Below are 18,732 nucleotides of genomic sequence, written 5' to 3'. Positions count from 1 at the left end.
AACAAGGTTTATGTGTGTACATACAGATAACTTAAATACCCCTTTGATGCACATAATCTATTCTTGCTTTGGCGCCAACGCGAGGATTGTAAACCGTACTTCATCGGGATCCCGTTGCATAAAGGTCTGCACGACTTTACAGGCGTCCGCCAGCAACGTCGCCGATGTCGTCGGTCCGTGCGCGACGGGCGCTTCTTTACGACCATCGAGTTCGTAGAGTTGATCATTCACGTTGACAAGTGCCACAAAATGAGTGACAAGCTGATCGTCGAGATTACCCCGATCAGTTTGGTTGTTTTCCGCCGAAGTCGCTTGATCGTGGAGCTTGGCAATTTTGGCATCGCGTTCGAGAATCTCGGCTTTGCGAACGGGATCCAGTGGATTGGGGCAATCTTCTAAAAATCCGTGTAACCAAGAATCAGATGGAAAGATTCGTAGCGGCTCGGGGACGTTGAGCAGTGTGTGCAAAAGGCCAATGGTACCACAAGCATTCCCGATGCGCTGTTTTGTAAACCAGACTTTATCCATATCTTGCGGTGCGAGATTGTCCTGGCCGTAGAACGATTCTTGCTTTTCGGTAAGGGGGTACAGCATAAGAACGGCAACGACCGGTTGTGGTATCATCTGTAAGGCCCAGTCTTCGGTAGAAAAAACGTCAACGAACTCGTAAAGATCCGTGTTGAATCCGAGCTTGGCTACGTATTCGTTCATCAAGGAAGGGTTTGATTCCAGGGGAAACCATTTTTGCTTCGACATTGTGCGGTTTTCTAGAGAGGGAGGGCAGGAGTCCAGGAAGACACGATAAGCAATCCAGAGGGCAATGGCAAGGGATGCACTGACCATGGAGCACAAGGCAGGTAGGCAGGTAGGCAGGCAGGCAGGCAGTGTTGCTGGTAGGAACCTCCTTCGCAGCCCAAGACAATTTTCGCGAGAGGCGTGACTTTTTCGATGGGTCCGAGAAGGCCAAAGAAACCCGGCTTTGGAATCTATCGATTTCGGACGGTGGTGCCAGACGCCCGATCCCGGCTTTTGGTCGTTCATCGTTTCCGTGACTCTATCAACATGTAAGATTGACGTCCCTCTTCTTCCGTGACGTCATAGTCTATAGCTCGCGGTCTTGCTATTCGTCCGTATCATCATCATCGGGTCCCCGCCGAATGAGAGAGAGAGCCCTAACTGTCAAACGCGCCCCCGACGACTTCGTTCCGTCCCGCTGGCTCAGACGGATTCGCAGTCACAGTCAACCGTCTGCCGGACGCTACCAACACACCGCCGCACGACAAGACTCGACCAAGAGAAACGAGTCTGTAGGAGAGGATTACACTCCTACGGTACCGCTGACGGCAACTGCAATTGACCGCAGTACAAGCATACATGCATACATGCACAAACACAGACACATAGCACATAGCATTGACAGTATGAGACTATTGCACCGACAACGGAGTGTTTCTGGAAGCCTCCTTTGCGTTCTGCTCGTTTTTCTTTCGGCAGTTTCCAAATGTCAATGTTTCTCCACGCATAGTTCGAGTAGACGAGACTCTTTGCAATTGCCTTTGCAATCAACAATGCCACTGAAAGTCGCTGCCGCTCCCATATTGGAAGCGTCTCCGCTAGTAATAGAGCCAACGAATCCCAAGGTGGGGGTACTACTACTGAATCTCGGTGGACCCGAGACCGGAGATGATGTCGAAGGTGCGTTTGCTGTCGGTCCATCACCAGTAGAAAGGCGAGAGATGACGGATTACCCTCTGCTATCATCGTCATCATCATCATCATCATGATAGTCATTAACATCATGGGATCTCCATGGACCAAACGTTGACTGTATCTCACTTTGTTTGTTCCATAGGTTTTCTGTACAACCTCTTTGCCGACCCTGATATTATTCGACTGCCGGGGCCGTTGGCACCGTTGCAAAACTTGATTGCCTTGTTCATTTCCAAACGAAGAGCTCCCAAAAGTAGAGCCGCCTACGAATCCATCGGAGGAGGCTCCCCGATTCTCAAATACAGTAACGCCCAAGCCGATTTACTGTGCCAGAGTTTGCAGCGTCGGTACGGTATGGACGTCAAAGCCTACATAGGCATGCGCTATTGGCATCCTTTTACGGAAGAAGCACTGGACCAAATTCAAAACGATAGAATCGAAGCTTTAGTGATACTGCCTCTCTACCCACAATTTAGCATTTCCACCTCCGGAAGCTCCTTGCGTGTGCTACAGGAAGAATTTTCGAAGCATTCCGAGAAGTACAGCAAAATGATGCACACCGTGGTCCCTTCTTGGTACGACCGTCCCGGTTACGTCAAAGCCATGGCAGATCTGTTGAAAAAGGAACTCGACAGCTTTACTGATGCACAAATCGCTGAAGCGAAGCAAACCTCACCCGATCAAAAGCCCCTACACGTGCTTTTCTCGGCCCACGGCGTACCGCAAAGTTACATTGAAGCCGGCGATCCGTACCAACGTCAAATCCAGGAATGTGTCGCTAAGATTAGTGCTGAACTACCCTACGAAAATGTACAAGTCCACCTTTCGTACCAATCGCGCGTTGGTCCGATCGAATGGTTGAGACCGTACACGGACGATGTCCTGCCCGAACTGGGCGCCTCGGGTGTCCGTAATCTTGTGGTTGTTCCAATTAGTTTTGTATCCGAACACATCGAAACCCTGGAAGAAATTGATATCGAATATCGCGAGTTGGCAGAAGAATCAGGCATATCCAATTGGCGACGGTGCCCCGCACTCAATACGGATGCCACCTTTATTGATGATATGGCTGATTTGGTCGTGGACGCTTTAGCGGAACCGGCTCAGTCCGTAACTGAAGCCTGTGTCGCGAACATGGTGGGCGACGTGGAATTGCAGCCTTTGGACGAGCGGTTGGGTATCAATACCGGTGGTGTTCAAGGGGTTGGTGCCGAAGGACTCTTGTACCAAGCCAAATTGCAAGAGAAGGAACGAGTGAATGCTCGGGTAGCCATGATGGGAGTGCTGATTACGCTGATGGTAGAATTGGCGACGGGCAAGCCATTCACCCAAATGCTGTCGAGTCTATCGGGAAAGTAAGAAATGGCGGGCAAGTTCGCGCTCTAACTAAAATAAATATGGAACACCTCTGTTATAACGAGCTAACGTAACTGAAATGAGCGCGGCCCTGGTCTGAAAATTTAGATAGCTTTCCTGTGTAGCTGTTGTATAGATAACGAATGAAGAAAAGGACGTGTGCATTCTAAATACCAAAGACGAGATGTGAGCGAGAGATGGTTTCTGTCGTGTGCTATAACTGGGTTCCTGATGACCTGGAGGACCACCGTCAATGCTTCCTCTGCAGCGGACGCTCTAGGTAAAACACTGGCGACAAGAGGCCTATCACAACACTTTTTCTGAAGCAGTCAATTGAAGCTGTAGGCGGAGAGAAATGTTCAGTTGATAAAATATTGAATCGTATGTTAAAAGATCCGCCTGCGACGCGCGTGTCTCTAGTTGACGCCAAGGTTGGGATCTAGCGGGTCCATCCTGAAGACGCTGCCTGCTTGTGGAACCTTTTGCATGAGGTTCCTTTGGGAGGAATTGTTGTGTCTTTGCTCCTTGCCTAGGCCCTTGTCAGTCTTCTTCTTGACCTGCTTTATTTTTTCCGACCGGCTTTCATCGTGGCCCAAACCCTGCACTCCTGTCGACGACCAATGAGATTCGGCAGAACTGTTACTACTACTGGCCCGAGTGCCTCGCCGTCCAAAGGCCGAAGAAGGGTGACCGGACGTGGCATCCACAACGATGACAAAGAGGGTTACCACGATGCAAGAGAGAGCTTTCATTGGAGCTACCTGATATCTATTCTAAGTAGAGAGAGCGTGTGCTGTGCTGACGGTGATTGTGATGACTTACACTAAATTACTTGTCGAGTGTTCCTTTCTATCCTCAACAGATTCTGCCAGAGGGTGAGTGTCAAAACGTGCTTTGGGCTTCGCTTTCTGCCATCTCGCTTGATCAAAGAGAATTGGTATCTTTCGGCGTCACATCGGTGTCGGAATGGGACAGATTACCTACGTCCGGACCAGACGATCAAGGAAACGCTCCTTCGGAATTTGGACGCATGGCTACCTTTCGAATACCGTATTGTTTGACTTCGAACTATCACCTTTGCGGCTCCATTCTCAGCCGCTACTCTAGTAGACAGACGCTCACCTCACAAATTATGACCTAACAGAAAGCAGCTCACAAAATCTCTGCTTCATCCATTCAACAAATCCCGTCTCATTGATATGATTTAAACCAATATATGTGAGCTGCTGTGCATTCTTATGTGAGTTACTCGCTCACATTCGTAGATCGAAAGCGAAAAATAGTAATCTTAAAAGGTGGCCCAAAGGTGTGAAGTCGCCTATTTACGTTGATCGGCGTCGCTTGTTTAATTTCTGCTTTGGTTTCTTTTCCGACTGTACTACGAGTTTTTTCGGGTCCGCTTCAGCCACTGCCTTGGCTGGTTTATTGCGTGTTGATCGCTTCGGACTTTTATCGGGTGGTGACACGATGTCGACGTTTACGTCATTCACCGATCCATCCGAATGCTTTCTCCTTCTATCTTTTTTCGTCTTCGACCCCGTGCTCTCAACCGATGCAATCGAGTCTTTGCGCGTTTTCTTGGCGAACTTGGATCCCGAACGATCCACATCATCCGTTAATTCCTTCCGCCTTTTGAGCTGGGCACTTTCACTATTCTCACAAGCAACCGAGTCCACGCGATTCGTTTTCGTACTTTTCGCCCCTTCACTTCCGATCGATTCAACAGACTCTTTGCGAGCATTCTTGTTCCTTTCTGCTGCCATTGCATCCAATTTTTCTGCCTCCTTGCTTGTAACTTGATTGGCCGAGGCCTCATAGCCAGGAAAATCGTAATCGATACCCAATTCCTTCAGTGTTTCTCTCTTTTTGCGCTCCCGAGAAATGAGCCGTGTCGTAATATCCTTTATTTTTTCCAAAGCCAACACCCGGCTAACTTCCTTCTTGGCCCTTGGTGCGTGCGCAAAGAACAGTCGACGATGAACTTTTTCGGGAGGAATCACGTGGCAAACCAAACGTTTTTGGCCGAACAAGATGTATCCCGAGAGTGTATCGGCCACAATGTTGGCCACGTCCGGACGTTGCATTTCCACAAACCCGTATCCTTTCCCACCGCCAGTCTTTTTCGAACGCGCCAAACGTACGTGCAGGACCTTGCCGAATTGCTGTAAGAACTTCCAAATTTCTTGTTCCTCAAAGTTGGGAGGTAGATGACCCAGGTACAAGACTGTTCCAGGCTTGTTCCGACCCTTCTTGCCGTGTTTACCGGCGGCTTTGCCCTTTTTCGTTTTCGCTAACGCAGCATCTTCTTCTGCTGATTTCTGAAGCCCGTCATCATCCTCGCTATCCCAATCGGGACCTGGTAGTCATAGTGCAAATTACAAAAGAATGAGATGTAGTACAACGCGTTGTGTAGGCATCGAAAGAAAACGGGAACATACCATCTAAAGAACTTAGTTTGGCCTGTAAGGCTTTTTCTTGCTCTTCAATCAGAGACATGACAGAGCAGGGAAGACAACAAAGGGATTAGCAACAAAGCAGGACTGTTTACAAGGCAGTGTGAAGGTCGACGACATCTAGTGTTGCATCCGTATCCTCGCGGAAAGAACAACCGGAGACGCTCTCGGCTTGCCTTTTTCGGTTTTTCCATTTTTGGTTGGAGAGCGTGATCAATTTTGAGATCGGCTGACGCAAAGACGGAAATGCAAAAAACGTTGACAACAATCTTTTCGAATTCACAATCAGCGAGCTTCATAGTTGAATTTGAACATGCTTTCAAAGTCAGTCAAACCGTTCGCTATTTTATACGGAAGCTACGGTCCGGTACTCGTAATATTCAGTCCGACATGTCTTTTTTATAGATAATGGAAGTCATATTCACATAGACGCACAAAAAACCGTTTCCTCTTTTTTTTCCCCAACTGGGTAACTGTAAATCTCACCATGGCAAATTCACAATCATCGACTCTCGGTGTGTGAATATTCTCATTCGCTAGCCATCATGGCACCAACTTTTAGTCTACAACAAAAAAGACAGCTGAGACGGGTGAGGCGGCCACGGACCAGAAGAACATATCTTCCAGTGGCGATCTTCAAAATCTGCTGTTTACTGTTCGGGCTTTCGTTTGTGACCTATTCCATCATTCTGTTGCGGAGTAAAAGCGAGTTTGTTGGTTCATCGTCCCGGAGCAGCTTACGGACTCCCTGGATCCTAACGTACGAAGAGAAGCTGCAAGCCGCCAAGCGAGACTTCGGCAACGATCGCTATCTATTGTTTACTGACCTTAAAATAGGGCAAGGCACGGGTAATATTATGGCGGGACTATTGGCGGCGCATCTTTTGGGTGACGAGTTTGGACGTACGGTCTGTGTTCACAAAACCTACAAAGAGTTCCATTTGGCCTTTGAAGCTGCACATCCCGAAATTTCGCAAAACTGTCCCGCTATCGTCAACGAGATACCTTTTCCCACGGCTGACCAATTCGCTGGTCGATTCGTGCGACTCGTTAACTTTGGTAGGCCACCGGACGAGTGTGCCTTGCAAAAATTGTTGGCGTCTGATCACCGAGTGATTCTCTTGGAAGCAAACACGTATCCCCGCTGGTCCAAGGTCCCAGACAATTACTTTTTCCGTTTTTATCGACCCCGCCAGGAACTATTGCAGATTTTGCCGTACCAAACTGCGCCTCACACGGTCGTTCATCTGCGGGCACCTGACGGAGAGGAAGACAAGCGCAAAGGATTGGATCCAAAATCTTTGCAAAGTCTTGGTGTTGCTCTACCTCGAGACACGTACTTAGTCTGCAATCGGGTCGAGTGGTACACTTCATTTGAACGCGATTTCGGTTGGTCTCATCCCAACTGGCATACCGTTGTCCATTCGGCTCTGCGCATTACATGGGGTACGCGCCAGGAATACAAGGATCCGGATGAGGGTCGCGTAAGTTGGGCTTTCAATCAAGACAAAGCGACAAGAATACGACAAACGTTGCAGATGTTTGCGGATTGGTATACGATTCTGACGGCCCAGAAGGTTTATCACACACATTCGGACTTTTCCGTTTCCGCGATTCATTGGCAAAATATCGATTCTCGCAGTATCGCTGGCTACAACATTGCTGAGCAGCGGCTGGTGTTGTCGGAAGAGTCCTGGCGAATCGAAGGCGATACCCCGCGTTTGGTAGACCGCCGGCTGGAGGCTGAGGGCATCGGCCAGTTGAGACTATGCAATGCTTACGGAGCAGACCGGGACCCCCTAGCGGCATTTGATGACGATGATGAACGGTTATCGAAGAAAAAAAGAATACCCCTGGCGGATACACGTGCAGTTCCCGGGGCACCGACACCTCGAGGCGCCATCCCTGTACGCCTGGATGTGAAGGCACTGGTCCACGCCCAGTGAGACAGGATTAATGATAGTTTTGGTTATATGTTCTTTATTCTTATTGTATTCGTAAAGTGAGCGCTCGGAGGAGATTGACTAGAGCTGCCGTAGCCCGAGGGTTTTTACCGCATAATAGTTTTAGGGTATTGGTTGAAGAGTAGCTTTTTCGTAATGATCCCAGTTACCTGGTACGATGTTGTGTCGTTGTCGCTATCTACATCCTTTCTCAGTACGCAGAATGGTTGCTTCAACGTTTCCACCTTTCCCTTGAGACGATGACTTCCCATTACCATCACCGGATCCTGGGAACGAGCAAGAAAGGTGTAGAGTGAGATTTAATTGTGAACGAAAGTCAGCAGGCCCAGAAACCGAGTGATCTCCACACCGTGAAAGAACCCTCAACGGAACCTACCGCATCTACAAACTGCACAGATCCTAATTCGACTTGACCTGGACCAACCAAGCAGTCGCTCGTTGGATTTTCTTTGCCGTCAGGGGATTCCTTAGGCCGAATGAGTTCCCCGTTGAGCTCTAGGACGGCCCACTCGGGAAGGTCGCCATCGGAATGAATTGGAATCAACACGGGTTGTTCCGACTCGTCAGTGGAGCCAAAAGCGGTGGCGTCTTCCATAGTTCACGGGACGTCGTCGACCAAAGCGAGGACGAATGCAGCAACGTCCTTTCCATGCGACAGATTGGGAGACATTCGGCGCGATTGCCTGCCGTTGTGCTACAATGGCGTCGCTTTGGCGCCTTGTTGGTTATGTTAGTGTCATTTTAGATAGGGTCGGGTATTGGTTTCCTCCGTGATCCATTGAGTCGTGGGATGCTTCCTGTACGACATAATTTTTAAATATGACCAATACTTGAAAATATCAATCAGGTACTCAATTTTGGGTAGAATCACTTCCCCACGGCCAACCGAAATGGATGGATTTGGATCGGCATGAAATGATACGAGAGGCTTTCTCTTTGTGTGCGAGACGGCAAGAAAACGGTCTCAGCGATCACTCACAGTCCCTTTGTACAAAGTGCGCCGATCCTTGTTGAGGATATATTTACTATATATGTCGTATTAAGAGAAGCCTTTTGGCAAAGTGGCTAGCTCGGCCATGACCACGAACACGGAATGGCCGAGACCTCGGTGGCGTAGGCGACGATCCCTCCGATCCTTTCGTAGTTTTAGACGCCTGGAGATGTTGACACTTTTGCTCCTCCGAATCGTGCTTTTGGAAGCACCATTGTTGCTTTCGTTGGCACTGCTTTTAACGACACATGCTTTGGAACTATACATCCACCAAGTCGTCGAACCGGACCTCCAAGCCCGACAGTCGAGCAAGCGCTTCCGGGATGGCTCGACCTGCTTAGAGACAACGGGGTACAGGAACACTATGCAAACGCCAACTGTGTATCCAACAACCGCTTCGGGCCCGGCGCTTTGTCCGCAACAACTTCCCGAATTGATCTCGCGATCGAAGGCCGACCTTCTACGGGGCTATATTCTCGGCAGCTTATCGATGGATGAAGATATCGCTATCTCACACAGGACAAACGTAGTGGGTGAACAGTCATGGACCCTTGTTGTAGATGAGCATCCAGCGGTTTCGCTATTTCTTGAGGAACTCTTCAATAATCCATTCTTGGACGCTTTGCTCAAGCAACTACTTGGCGACGACGCTGCCGTCGTCGGATTTCGCGTCTCCGTAAGCCCGAGCACAAAATCATTGGAGCAGGAATCTGTCCCTAAACTTGCTTGTGAGGAATCCGGCCGAATCACAGCTGCCACGTTGACAATTCCTCTCCACGACTCCAACGTTGTCACCAGCTCAGGCGAGCTCTCCCCCGAGGTGCCCATTTGGCCGACTAGTAGCGGCCATTTGTGTATTCACAGTCAACCAAGCGCGCGTTCTTTGCCGTACATTGATTTTGGTGGTAACAAAACTTGAAACCAATTGTTCAAATTGTTTTGGGCTTCACGCCCCGACCTCAACGATGTATCTCTGGTTTCAAAACATCATTACCACCTATACTTAACACATCTCATTTGCATTGGACGCAATGGGGGCATACTGTATCCGACTGGAGACAGCCTTGTCAACACATGGCACAGCCGTGGCAAACGCTAAAGAGTGTGGGGTGGTACAAATCTCCTCTTTCTCAATGGGGATGGGACTATGTCACGGTTGCTTCGGAATCTATCGCGAATAATGAGTTCGGATGGACGAATGCTGACTTTGACACATTCGTCCAAAACAGTGGCTTACACACTCTGTCTTCAAGCTTACAGAGCGAGTTGCGGATGGACGCTGATGTGTCGAACATATGGCTTAGGTACATCGTCGGTGCAATGCTTCTGTGCAGAAGTACTCTCAGTCAAGCCCACCATGTCTTGCTATTGAGCTATACTTTCTTGTTATCGGTAGAGCTTTTCCGCTATTTCTACACCCGTTCTACCGCTAAACACCACTGTCTGGCGGACGAAATGGGACGACCTGCATGGTATAGTATTCGACGGGTAGTGTTTTGGTACGCAGCTACGTGCACGGTTTATTCGCTAATGGTGCAATCTATCTCTCATTCTTTACTAAATCATTGACTAAAACGCTAAGCGCCCCTGCGTCCACGCAAACTTTACCTCTAGCTTGTTTCTACACTCATCGAAGGTAGTAAGTTGATTTTCGCCAACGGATACAGTCGAATCGAGCTCTCGTCGTACGACGACATTTGTCGAGAAGCCGCACCGGATTGTTTTGCCTTAATGGCGTACGGTGACAAGCCGACGGAACTTACGTCGGTCGACATAAGGGATTCGTCCTCCAACCTCGTTTTTACAAAGGGTCGATCAGTAGGAAAGGGTGTAGTTTTCTCCGGAGTCGTTTTAACCATCTTCCGTACCAGTGGTTCCTTCAAAAGCAGCTGAATGCATTCTTGATGCGACATAGTTCCAGTACTTTCGTAGACGGGCGCTGTGCAGTCAAAAACACCGTCAACGACTTCGTATACTTGCTTTGTTTCGAGCACCCGATCGCCAAAGAACGAAGCTGTCAATGTAATGCCTGATGAGGAAAACGAATGAAAAGAGGCGGGGTGGTCAGAATCACCTTTTCTAATTCGATGTGTGCTATTACGCGACGCGATTTGGTCTTTCACTTACTCTTCAGGAGATTTACGAGTTCATTCGTAGTAATCAGTTCGCTTTCTTCCAGATCGATAATTTCCATTGCGAATTTCAAAACATCTGCCAAGGAGTGGTTTGGACAGGCAAGGACACAAAACCCAGCAACAAAGTCTTGTGCCGGTACGATCGAATCTCCCGTGAGATCCCAAAAAACATACATCTGGATAAATTGCTACTCTTGCCTTGGCGACAGCGATGGCAAAGAAATGACGTCGTATTTTCCCCTCCTGGTTGGTTAATGCCAAGACTTCATTCCGAATCTGCACTACTTGATTTTTGGTAATACTCATGTAATTGGAAACGGCCACCGTAGCCAAGTTCTGCCCTGATGCACTGACGAGATTGCCCATCCTTTTTCAATTTCAACTGCACGTAGTGAACACAATAGACAAACAGAGTGTTCTGTTTAGAAGTGCACCGCCCGTCGAGTAGGATAGCCGGAATGTGCCGGTCCTTTATATACTGTCAATCAAAACGATCGTCGTCAAAACTGTGAGGTCGGGTCCAACCGTTGTGCTGCTAGCAGATCCCAATGGAAGAGTACGTTGCGTTTTCATGATGGATGCCTGGAAACCCAACGCATTTAATTAACAGAGGAAACTCATTCTTTGCACCTCTCGGACCTCTGAAACAGATATAGAGCGTTTCGTACCTGTGAGATTAACTCTGTACTCTGTGTGAGGGAGAGATGAATTCATTTTGAAAGTCACAGCTGTCTCTGTTGGCGAATCCGTGCATTCCGTTGAATTCTAGTAATTATGGATAAATTGGAAATCTTCTCTTCTATTTATCATGTCGTATACTTGCAAAAGGATTTATCTAACAGTTAGCTGAAGGCTGTCGTCACGAAGGCGATATGGATTGGACCCACGCAATTAGAACGACCACCGAAAGCAATCTTGCAGCATACGATGGAACGAGAGTACCTGTTTTCTCTTGTAGTAAATAGGTAGTGCTCGAGTTGACTGTGAAATCTTTGTGATTGCTCTCTTCACTGTAGAATCGGACGTCTGATTCGGTCTACGTTTGAAGCTTGCCGAACAACACACATTCTCACGAACGAAAAGCTCACAGTCAGTCTCTCCTGCAGCCATTGCTTACTACTTGGGATACTACAACGTTCACAATGTCAACGAGCAAAAAGCCCAAGTTGAGCGACGAGTTTGAAGCCGTCAAACAGTATCTCCTGGCTTGTACGGTAGTTCCCAAGGAACACCCCGCCATTCAAGCAGCCCTGCATGGCATGGATCAAGAGATCAAACGCCAAGAACGTGACTGGAAGCTTCGTCAAAAGTTTACGAGAGAACGGGAAGAACCCGTTACTATAGAAAAGATAAATCTACCCCCCGTAGACGCCGCCGCACCCAACTTAAGTTCATCTGCCGCTACGACTAAAGCTTCTGGCGGAAGAGTCAAACGCGGCAGTCCCACAATGATAGGTGCTTTGCCGGATGACTGGCATGATGTGTCGGAAGATCAACACGACTCGCCTTTGAAAGACTATACTTCCAACGAAGAGACGGACGTAACAGGTTTGAGCTTTTTGGGGAAGCAACTCGCCAAAGATGCGGTGTCCCTGATGGCACTGCATCAGACGAAGACTAGGTCTCCTGTTGCCGCTATTGCGTTGGGCTTACACGCCGCAATGCTGAGCGATCCTTTGGTATTTGTATGCACGGGGGTTCCTGAACTTTCTCCACCGACCGTTTTTAGTAAGGGTTTTGCGGCTCCGATTAGAGAACTTTCGCAGGATCAGTTCCTTCCCACGGACTGGGATAAATCGGAAAAACTGGTTTTGCTTCGTTACCGCAAGCAAAGTACAGGGTCACTGATCCTTCGTGTGGAAAAGCTGAGCAGTGAAGGGTCCTTGAAAGATGTCACGATTGAAATATCCTTGTATCCTACGAGTACTCCCGAGCCACCGAGCAGTTCCTTGATATTTTCCTTGGCGGATCATTTGAATATAGATTCATGGTCGCGAGCCTTGCGACAAGAATCGTCCGTGGCTCCGGCACTGCACTACAAAGCGCTCGGAACATTGCTATCACGATTTGCGCATACCTTTGATCTAGGGTCCGTTGGTGACGATGCCAGTGAACTCAACATGCCGTACGTCGACACTACGATCCGACAGCAGCAACAACAACCACAGAATTTCAGAATTGCTGGTGAATCGCGATTGGATCCACCCGCTCGTCCAGCCTATGTAGACAACCAACCTTGGGACCATGACAGAACGCCGACCATTGAAGACTCATTTCCAGGCAATTATTCACGGCGGGGTGATTTTTCCGGTGATTTGATGCCGGGTGGTATTACTGGGCCAAACTTTGGGCGCATTGATCCCAGTCAAGGGGGGTCTCTAATGGGACCAAACCATCCTGTCTTTAACGGTGGGATCGGCGGTGTTGGGCCTAACTCGGGCTTTGGCATGCGACCGCGCTTCGATCCGTTTGGTCCTCCGGGAGGTCCCACCGATCCGGAACAAGGTGTACCCGACGGACAACAGCGCAGACGTCCAGGTGGCTCCGGCAATCCCAATCCAGATCATTTGCGACCGCCCAACAATTTGAACAACAACATGTTTATGTAAGAACAAAAGGAGCAAGTCGAGTTTCTTTTTCTCATCGCTGTGTAAATTGTTAATGTAATTTGCTCTCGAAATAAGATTAAATTGCATGGAGAGCTGTTACGCAGCATAGGATCTATTCGATGTAGTACGGTAGTACCTATCTTTCGACGAAAAGTAAACAACGGTACAGTGCAATTGGCAAAACCGTTTGTTTGAATGGTGTGAGTGTGTCCGTGTGGTGGGTTTGTCACTTTTGGAATGGTGCTCTTGGTTTTGCCTGACTGTGACTGTGAGTGGGAACACGAGCGAAAGGCCGTCTCGAGTTCGACAATTTCACCATGGCGATCCTCTCGCGAACTCTTGTCGGGGTCTTAACGGCCACTTTTGCGTGTATTCCTCATGAGACGAATGCATTCCTCAAGCCTCATTTGGGGACAGTAAGTAGTCTGGTGAGCATAGGCGAGCCGTCGTCCACGAGACTCCATATTTTCGACTTTTTAAACGAAGGCAAAAAAGCCCTCGTCAAGAAGTTGGCCGGAGACTACGATAGTGTCGCGATTCGTGAACGTCTCGACGGTCTCATCAAGGAAAATTCGGTTTTGATGCTCAGCTTTACCACCTGTCCTTTCTGCGTCAAGGCCAAGCAGGTTCTTGATGCAAAAAATGCCAAATACGTCGCAGTGGAACTCGACATGGATCCCGAAGGCAAGGTACGGAGAGAGTGCGAGAGACAAACAGAGTAGCATATTTGGATATGAGTTTATCGAGATCATTTCGATGTGTCCCTTATACTCAGTCACGTGCTTTTCTGTGTCGTATAACAGGCGATTCGTGCGGAAATGGGCGAGCTTCTCGGACGCACGTCGGTTCCGGCCGTTTGGATCGACGGCAAGTTTGTCGGTGGTTGCAACGACGGCCCCATGGGGGGTCTAGTCAAATTGGACGAAGCCGGCGACCTGGATGGCATGCTAAAAGCCGCCGGTTCCATTTAACGACAATGATTGCAAATTACTTCGGCAGCGATGGACTAGTCTTCGTGGCATGGGTTGCGAGCTTAACATGTGAATTACGATGTATAATGAAGTGTTTGAGCATACTTACAGTTGCCAGAGCTTACCTTTCGTTCATTTGACTACGACAAATTTCCATCATACGATATGAAAGAGGTTTATCCTATTATGAGCTCGTCGTATCATGGCAGCCGAGAGAATATTTAAAGACCGAAAGCATTTTTCAATATCCAATTTCTATACCAACAGACCTTGCCAGTTCCTTACCTCAATCTAAAGCTCTTCGTCTACAAAAACTTGGCTTGTCCCTTGGAATTTTACAACTTCATCGATGCAATCGAAGGCCTCTCCAAGTTCCTCAGCGGCAAGATCTTGCAAAATGACAATTATCGTCGACGGGGCGAGCCCTCCTTCTCCGCTAGTAGTAGATCGACGCAGGAGCTTTCGAAATACCCTTCCTACATCCGCTCTACCTGAGCGATCCAAGTGAGTCAAGGGTTCGTCCATTATATAAAGAGACGATCGGAATCTGCCTCGTCTAGCAACAAGGTCAGCATAGCCAAGATTGAGTGCAAGTGAACATCGTCTCCATTGTCCACCAGAGAGCGAGGCCAACGGGCGTTCATGATAGGCGCCATCGGGGGAGCGGACGTAAGCCCGCCGAGAAATCCGGTCACCTGCGTCAAGCGAAAGGCTAAGCTTTTGGGTCCCGTCGCTGAAGTCATCGAGAAAGGATTGGGTCAACGTTTGTAAGATTTCGATCTCCGATTGAAGCACAAAAGCCTGCACTCCCCTTTGTCCGAATGCATCTGACAGATCGCTCATCAGAGCCACTTGTTTCTCTTCTGTATCTAGGCTTGCTTGTAACTCCTTCACCAAGTTCCTGTACTCCATAGTCTCCGCTTCTACAGCTTCTGCGTGTGCTCGCACGTTGCTCAAGGCTTGGTGTTGTCTATCGATTTGAGACTGAAGTTCATCTCTTCTAGCTTTTTGCTGGAAAGCCTTGACTGCCAATGTATACTCAAATGATGCAACCGACTGGGCTTCTCGAGCGTCAGCAAGTGCTCTTTCTTGTTTACAGATGGTTTCTGACCATACCTGCGATTCTTTTTCTTTTTGAGTATTCAAGTCTTTGACCAAAGAGAGGGCTTCGCCGTGTTGAGCTTTCGCAGCGGCGAGTTCACCGCCAACGTCTTGCACCATGGTCTGCGCTTCGTGGAGCCGGAGCAGCGCAACGCTAATATCGTCCTCCATAGCCCCCTTAAGGCTTCTGAGATCATGTCCGGAGTCGTCACTTGAAACGCTTTGACCACATGTTGGGCAAAGGACCGGAGCGTATGCTGTATCAAGCTCTCCTGAGGACAGATCCAAACTCCAAAGTTTCTCGAGTTCTTGGACCTTTTTGGTTGCCGTCTCAAAATCCATCGCCAACCGACCATATCGGGCTTCGACCCTCCTGAAGCTATCAGCAGCAGAATCGAGAAAACTCGACCGGCGAGTCGCCTCCGCCGCTGCTGATTTCATTACTTCGTCTCTTTCAGTCTGCTTGGACCGCAAGCTCCTTTCAAGAGCCTTTACCTTTTCAGATGCATCAAGAAGCCGAGCATCCCAGTCATCTAGTTCCATGCAATGGGTTCCAGCAAAATACAACCCTTCCAACTCGTCTGTGACGGATTGTTCTGTACTTCGGAGGCTGGCTTCCGTTTCATAAACTACAGAAGTAGCGTCTTCTAGTCGCCGGTCGAGCCTTTCCAAATCCTTTTCGCGAAGAGCTAACATTCCTTCAATTTCGGATGCCCTTTTACCAGCTTCGCGTCCCATTTTCCGCACAAGCGTTACCGCATCTTGCCACCCACTCAACGGCACGACAGTGGCAAGCTCGTCTTTTAGTTTCGAGTCGGTAGCCTCTAATAAATCATTCAATGCATGCTGCCCATTAAATATTGTTCTAGCGAGAATCTGTGAATTCACGCCAAAGGTCTCGTCGATAAGCTCTTGCGTTTCCTTGGCAGACTGCGTCGTCAGGTCTTCGCCTCCTAGGGTAAATACAATGTTCCCCTTTGTTGCCGTTTTTGTTCGAGTGACGGAAAATTCAACACCATTGAAAGCTCCCTTCACCGTAACGCGAGCTGCCTACAAGAAAGAGCGAAAGAGTAAGTGCACTTGTGAAAGACATAACGCGTCACAGCGTGGAAGTCCAATTACCTTGCACGAATCGTGCACGACGTCCGAAACTTTTGAGTCTTGCAATGGGCGGGGATCAATGCTCCCAGTAAAAGCCCAAAGTGCCGACATTGCCAGTGACGACTTTCCACTTCCGTTGCTGCAATATCAATTTGACTCTTCAATTCAGAAACGGCATATCAATTCAGCAAAAAGAATACATCCCAATCAATTACCTGTCAGATCCCCCATCTTTATTCGACCCTCTCAACAGAACTAGCCCTCGTTCTAGTAGCGGATAGGTAACTGGCTGTCGAAATGGGCCAAACCCTTCTACGGTCAGCGAATAAAGCTCAACATCAGTTTTATTTCCTGACATACTACCAATTACCACGGAATCGAGATCTGCCAAAATATCTAAACCAGGCTTCGATAAAAAATCAGCTTTTTCTTCAGTCATGGCCCCTCGTCGCACCTCCCCTTCTATAAATGAGGTCCAAGTGGATTCGAGCGAAAGGTTGATGTAGTCACCCTTCATGTCGGGCGATGCAGATTCCATTGGGCCAACAGGCAACTCCCGTGTTTCACGAAGTTCCACGGTGATGCCTTTTTGACGCAAAATGCTCACATGAGTGTCGATTGGATTGGTTTCACCAACCTCTGAAGACCGCCGCAACTTCTCTAGTTTATCCTTGTCCACGGAGAAAAGCACACGATCACCGGAGTCCACGCTAATAGAAGCCAACACATCTGTATCCCGGTCCCGTGTTCCAAATTGCTTTGGACGAAGTGCCAAGAATTCGTCCTCGTTTAGAGGCCGAAAGTGCTTTCGGCCGATGCTCAAAGGAATTTTTTCGATGCATTTCCAACCATTGGATGCATCCAGCACGGCGAGAGCTTTCGGTTGCTGAGCCTCTGCCAGCGACACCTCGTACGGAGATCCTAAGTATTCGATCGCCTTATTGCCTTGCTTGACGGTGTGAGGCTTGTGAAAATGTCCGGAATAGATTGGCTTGTTACCAGGGAACATGCGTGGTGGAACACCACCCAGAGAGACAATTAGATCGTTCATGTAAGCACCAGTTATGTCGGCATGTACAAAGAGCGCTTCTGCGTTCTGAGCGTGCGTGGACTGCAAAACAGATTCCATGATAGCATTGTCACGAATGTGTGGTATAAACAGGGCGTTCGCGAATACGGTGGCGTGTGAAAAGACGAGCGGCCCGGGAAAGGTTGTGGAAAACGAGCCCTTGTTGGCCGTAACGCGGTAGGCGTGCTCCAATGGTGTAAGTCCATGCACTAGGCCACCCAGAGTGACTTGGTCGTGATTGCCTGGGATCATGACCATGGGAACGGTCCAGGTCGATAATTCGTGTAGAACAGTGTTGAGGCAGTCGATGCGCAACGTTCGTCGATGATGCCAAAAGTCTCCTAGAAAGAGAATGCCTGCTTTTCTCTTCACAGCGTGCTGGTGCACAGTTCGCAAGGTCTCTATTGTGGCATCCATTGTCGATGCTGAGCAATGGAGATCTGTGAAGACCACCCATTGTTCAAAGCTGGAATGGTGCGCTACGTGTTGCAAGTAGTTCCTTTGTGCAACGTTTTCCACAGGATCGAAAGGATCGTCCATAGACCGAACAGCAGCGTCTAGATCAATGATCGTCGGTGGCGGTGGAGCAGGTCCCGGTGCTCCACTTTTCAAAATTGACTTGGTCTTGGTAACCGGATTGGTAACGTCCATGACAGGAAGAGACGAAATATTGAACGGAACGTTGTCGAAATTTCCGAACGGCGCCGACGATTCCATGGAAGCTTGAGACTTTGCTTCGTCGGAAAGATACCGTTCAAGCTGCGTACCACGGAACTTGACGATGCGCTTGTCTGCTCCACTACCAAGTTGTACGGAATACCATCCCGAACCCCGGTGATCGCAGATTACACCTTGTGCGAGCGACTGGTCGTTCTTATTTCTCGTGGAAGGGACCAAGACGGTATCACCAACGTTCCACTGTGCTACCATACTCCGTCGCGTCAAACTTCGGGTAGAGCCCATTTTCTGCCGTAAGATTTCGTCATTGAGACGTCCAGGGACTCTCACGTTTCGTACTGCTCGCTGTACCAGCCATCCGCGCGCCGGGTTCCAGAACCCTAACATTCCGATCAAACTGAAAGTGCCGACGCCACAGCGCCACCGACGACCGTTCACGAAGAATCGCCAGAACATTCATACAGAAGAGTGCCAATGACTCCAATTTCGCTTTCCCCGATCACCACACAGTCTAACCCACGATCGGTCGTTTGTGCAGATCGGCAATGCCTGGAAGAATCCGAGCGTGGACGATCTAAATGGCCAAGCCGATCA

The 18,732-nt window shown here is 48.9% G+C and overlaps 10 protein-coding genes across 10 annotated transcripts; 5 read left to right on the top strand and 5 right to left on the bottom strand.

The window, feature by feature from the left end:
• Positions 1–57: 57 nt before the first annotated feature.
• PHATRDRAFT_41928 (predicted protein) lies at positions 58–756 on the bottom strand (the record flags this gene model as incomplete). The annotated part of the gene is made up of 1 exon (XM_002179287.1): positions 58–756. The coding sequence occupies one exon, from the start codon at positions 754–756 to the stop codon at positions 58–60; it is 699 nt and encodes a 232-aa protein (XP_002179323.1).
• A 495-nt stretch (positions 757–1,251) lies between these two features.
• Positions 1,252–3,069, top strand: PHATRDRAFT_45357 (predicted protein; the record flags this gene model as incomplete). The annotated part of the gene is made up of 2 exons (XM_002179505.1): positions 1,252–1,695; positions 1,853–3,069. Exons 1-2 carry the CDS (start codon positions 1,383–1,385, stop codon positions 3,067–3,069), a joined length of 1,530 nt encoding a protein of 509 aa, XP_002179541.1. The 5' UTR covers positions 1,252–1,382.
• A 338-nt stretch (positions 3,070–3,407) lies between these two features.
• Positions 3,408–5,611, bottom strand: PHATRDRAFT_45356 (predicted protein). Its single transcript, XM_002179286.1, has 3 exons — positions 5,505–5,611; positions 4,393–5,422; positions 3,408–3,834 (listed from the first exon to the last, which is right to left on the bottom strand). Exons 1-3 carry the CDS (start codon positions 5,560–5,562, stop codon positions 3,483–3,485), a joined length of 1,440 nt encoding a protein of 479 aa, XP_002179322.1. The 5' UTR covers positions 5,563–5,611; the 3' UTR covers positions 3,408–3,482.
• A 396-nt stretch (positions 5,612–6,007) lies between these two features.
• PHATRDRAFT_45355 (predicted protein) lies at positions 6,008–7,465 on the top strand (the record flags this gene model as incomplete). The annotated part of the gene is made up of 1 exon (XM_002179504.1): positions 6,008–7,465. Exon 1 carries the CDS (start codon positions 6,065–6,067, stop codon positions 7,463–7,465), a length of 1,401 nt encoding a protein of 466 aa, XP_002179540.1. The 5' UTR covers positions 6,008–6,064.
• Positions 7,466–7,486: 21 nt separating this feature from the next.
• On the bottom strand, positions 7,487–8,188 carry PHATRDRAFT_45354 (predicted protein). Its single transcript, XM_002179285.1, has 2 exons — positions 7,860–8,188; positions 7,487–7,749 (listed from the first exon to the last, which is right to left on the bottom strand). Exons 1-2 carry the CDS (start codon positions 8,076–8,078, stop codon positions 7,570–7,572), a joined length of 399 nt encoding a protein of 132 aa, XP_002179321.1. The 5' UTR covers positions 8,079–8,188; the 3' UTR covers positions 7,487–7,569.
• A 371-nt stretch (positions 8,189–8,559) lies between these two features.
• Positions 8,560–9,393, top strand: PHATRDRAFT_35036 (predicted protein; the record flags this gene model as incomplete). The annotated part of the gene is made up of 1 exon (XM_002179503.1): positions 8,560–9,393. One exon carries the CDS (start codon positions 8,560–8,562, stop codon positions 9,391–9,393), a length of 834 nt encoding a protein of 277 aa, XP_002179539.1.
• A 691-nt stretch (positions 9,394–10,084) lies between these two features.
• PHATRDRAFT_45353 (predicted protein) lies at positions 10,085–10,975 on the bottom strand (the record flags this gene model as incomplete). The annotated part of the gene is made up of 3 exons (XM_002179284.1): positions 10,085–10,488; positions 10,602–10,785; positions 10,817–10,975. 3 exons carry the CDS (start codon positions 10,973–10,975, stop codon positions 10,085–10,087), a joined length of 747 nt encoding a protein of 248 aa, XP_002179320.1.
• Positions 10,976–11,630: 655 nt separating this feature from the next.
• PHATRDRAFT_45352 (predicted protein) lies at positions 11,631–13,218 on the top strand (the record flags this gene model as incomplete). The annotated part of the gene is made up of 1 exon (XM_002179502.1): positions 11,631–13,218. The coding sequence occupies exon 1, from the start codon at positions 11,752–11,754 to the stop codon at positions 13,216–13,218; it is 1,467 nt and encodes a 488-aa protein (XP_002179538.1). The 5' UTR covers positions 11,631–11,751.
• Positions 13,219–13,775: 557 nt separating this feature from the next.
• Positions 13,776–14,105, top strand: PHATRDRAFT_51837 (predicted protein; the record flags this gene model as incomplete). The annotated part of the gene is made up of 2 exons (XM_002179501.1): positions 13,776–13,907; positions 14,022–14,105. Coding segments are annotated over 2 exons (216 nt in total), but the record flags the coding sequence as incomplete, so codon positions are not given.
• A 375-nt stretch (positions 14,106–14,480) lies between these two features.
• On the bottom strand, positions 14,481–18,594 carry PHATRDRAFT_45350 (predicted protein; the record flags this gene model as incomplete). Its single annotated transcript, XM_002179283.1, has 3 exons — positions 14,481–16,340; positions 16,371–16,530; positions 16,607–18,594. 3 exons carry the CDS (start codon positions 18,592–18,594, stop codon positions 14,481–14,483), a joined length of 4,008 nt encoding a protein of 1,335 aa, XP_002179319.1.
• Positions 18,595–18,732: the final 138 nt, after the last annotated feature.

This window comes from Phaeodactylum tricornutum, chromosome 6 (genome assembly GCF_000150955.2).
Source record: "Phaeodactylum tricornutum CCAP 1055/1 chromosome 6, whole genome shotgun sequence".
Classification (NCBI taxonomy): domain Eukaryota; phylum Bacillariophyta; class Bacillariophyceae; order Surirellales; family Neidiaceae; genus Phaeodactylum; species Phaeodactylum tricornutum.
This window is presented reverse-complemented; position numbering and strand designations above follow the sequence as displayed.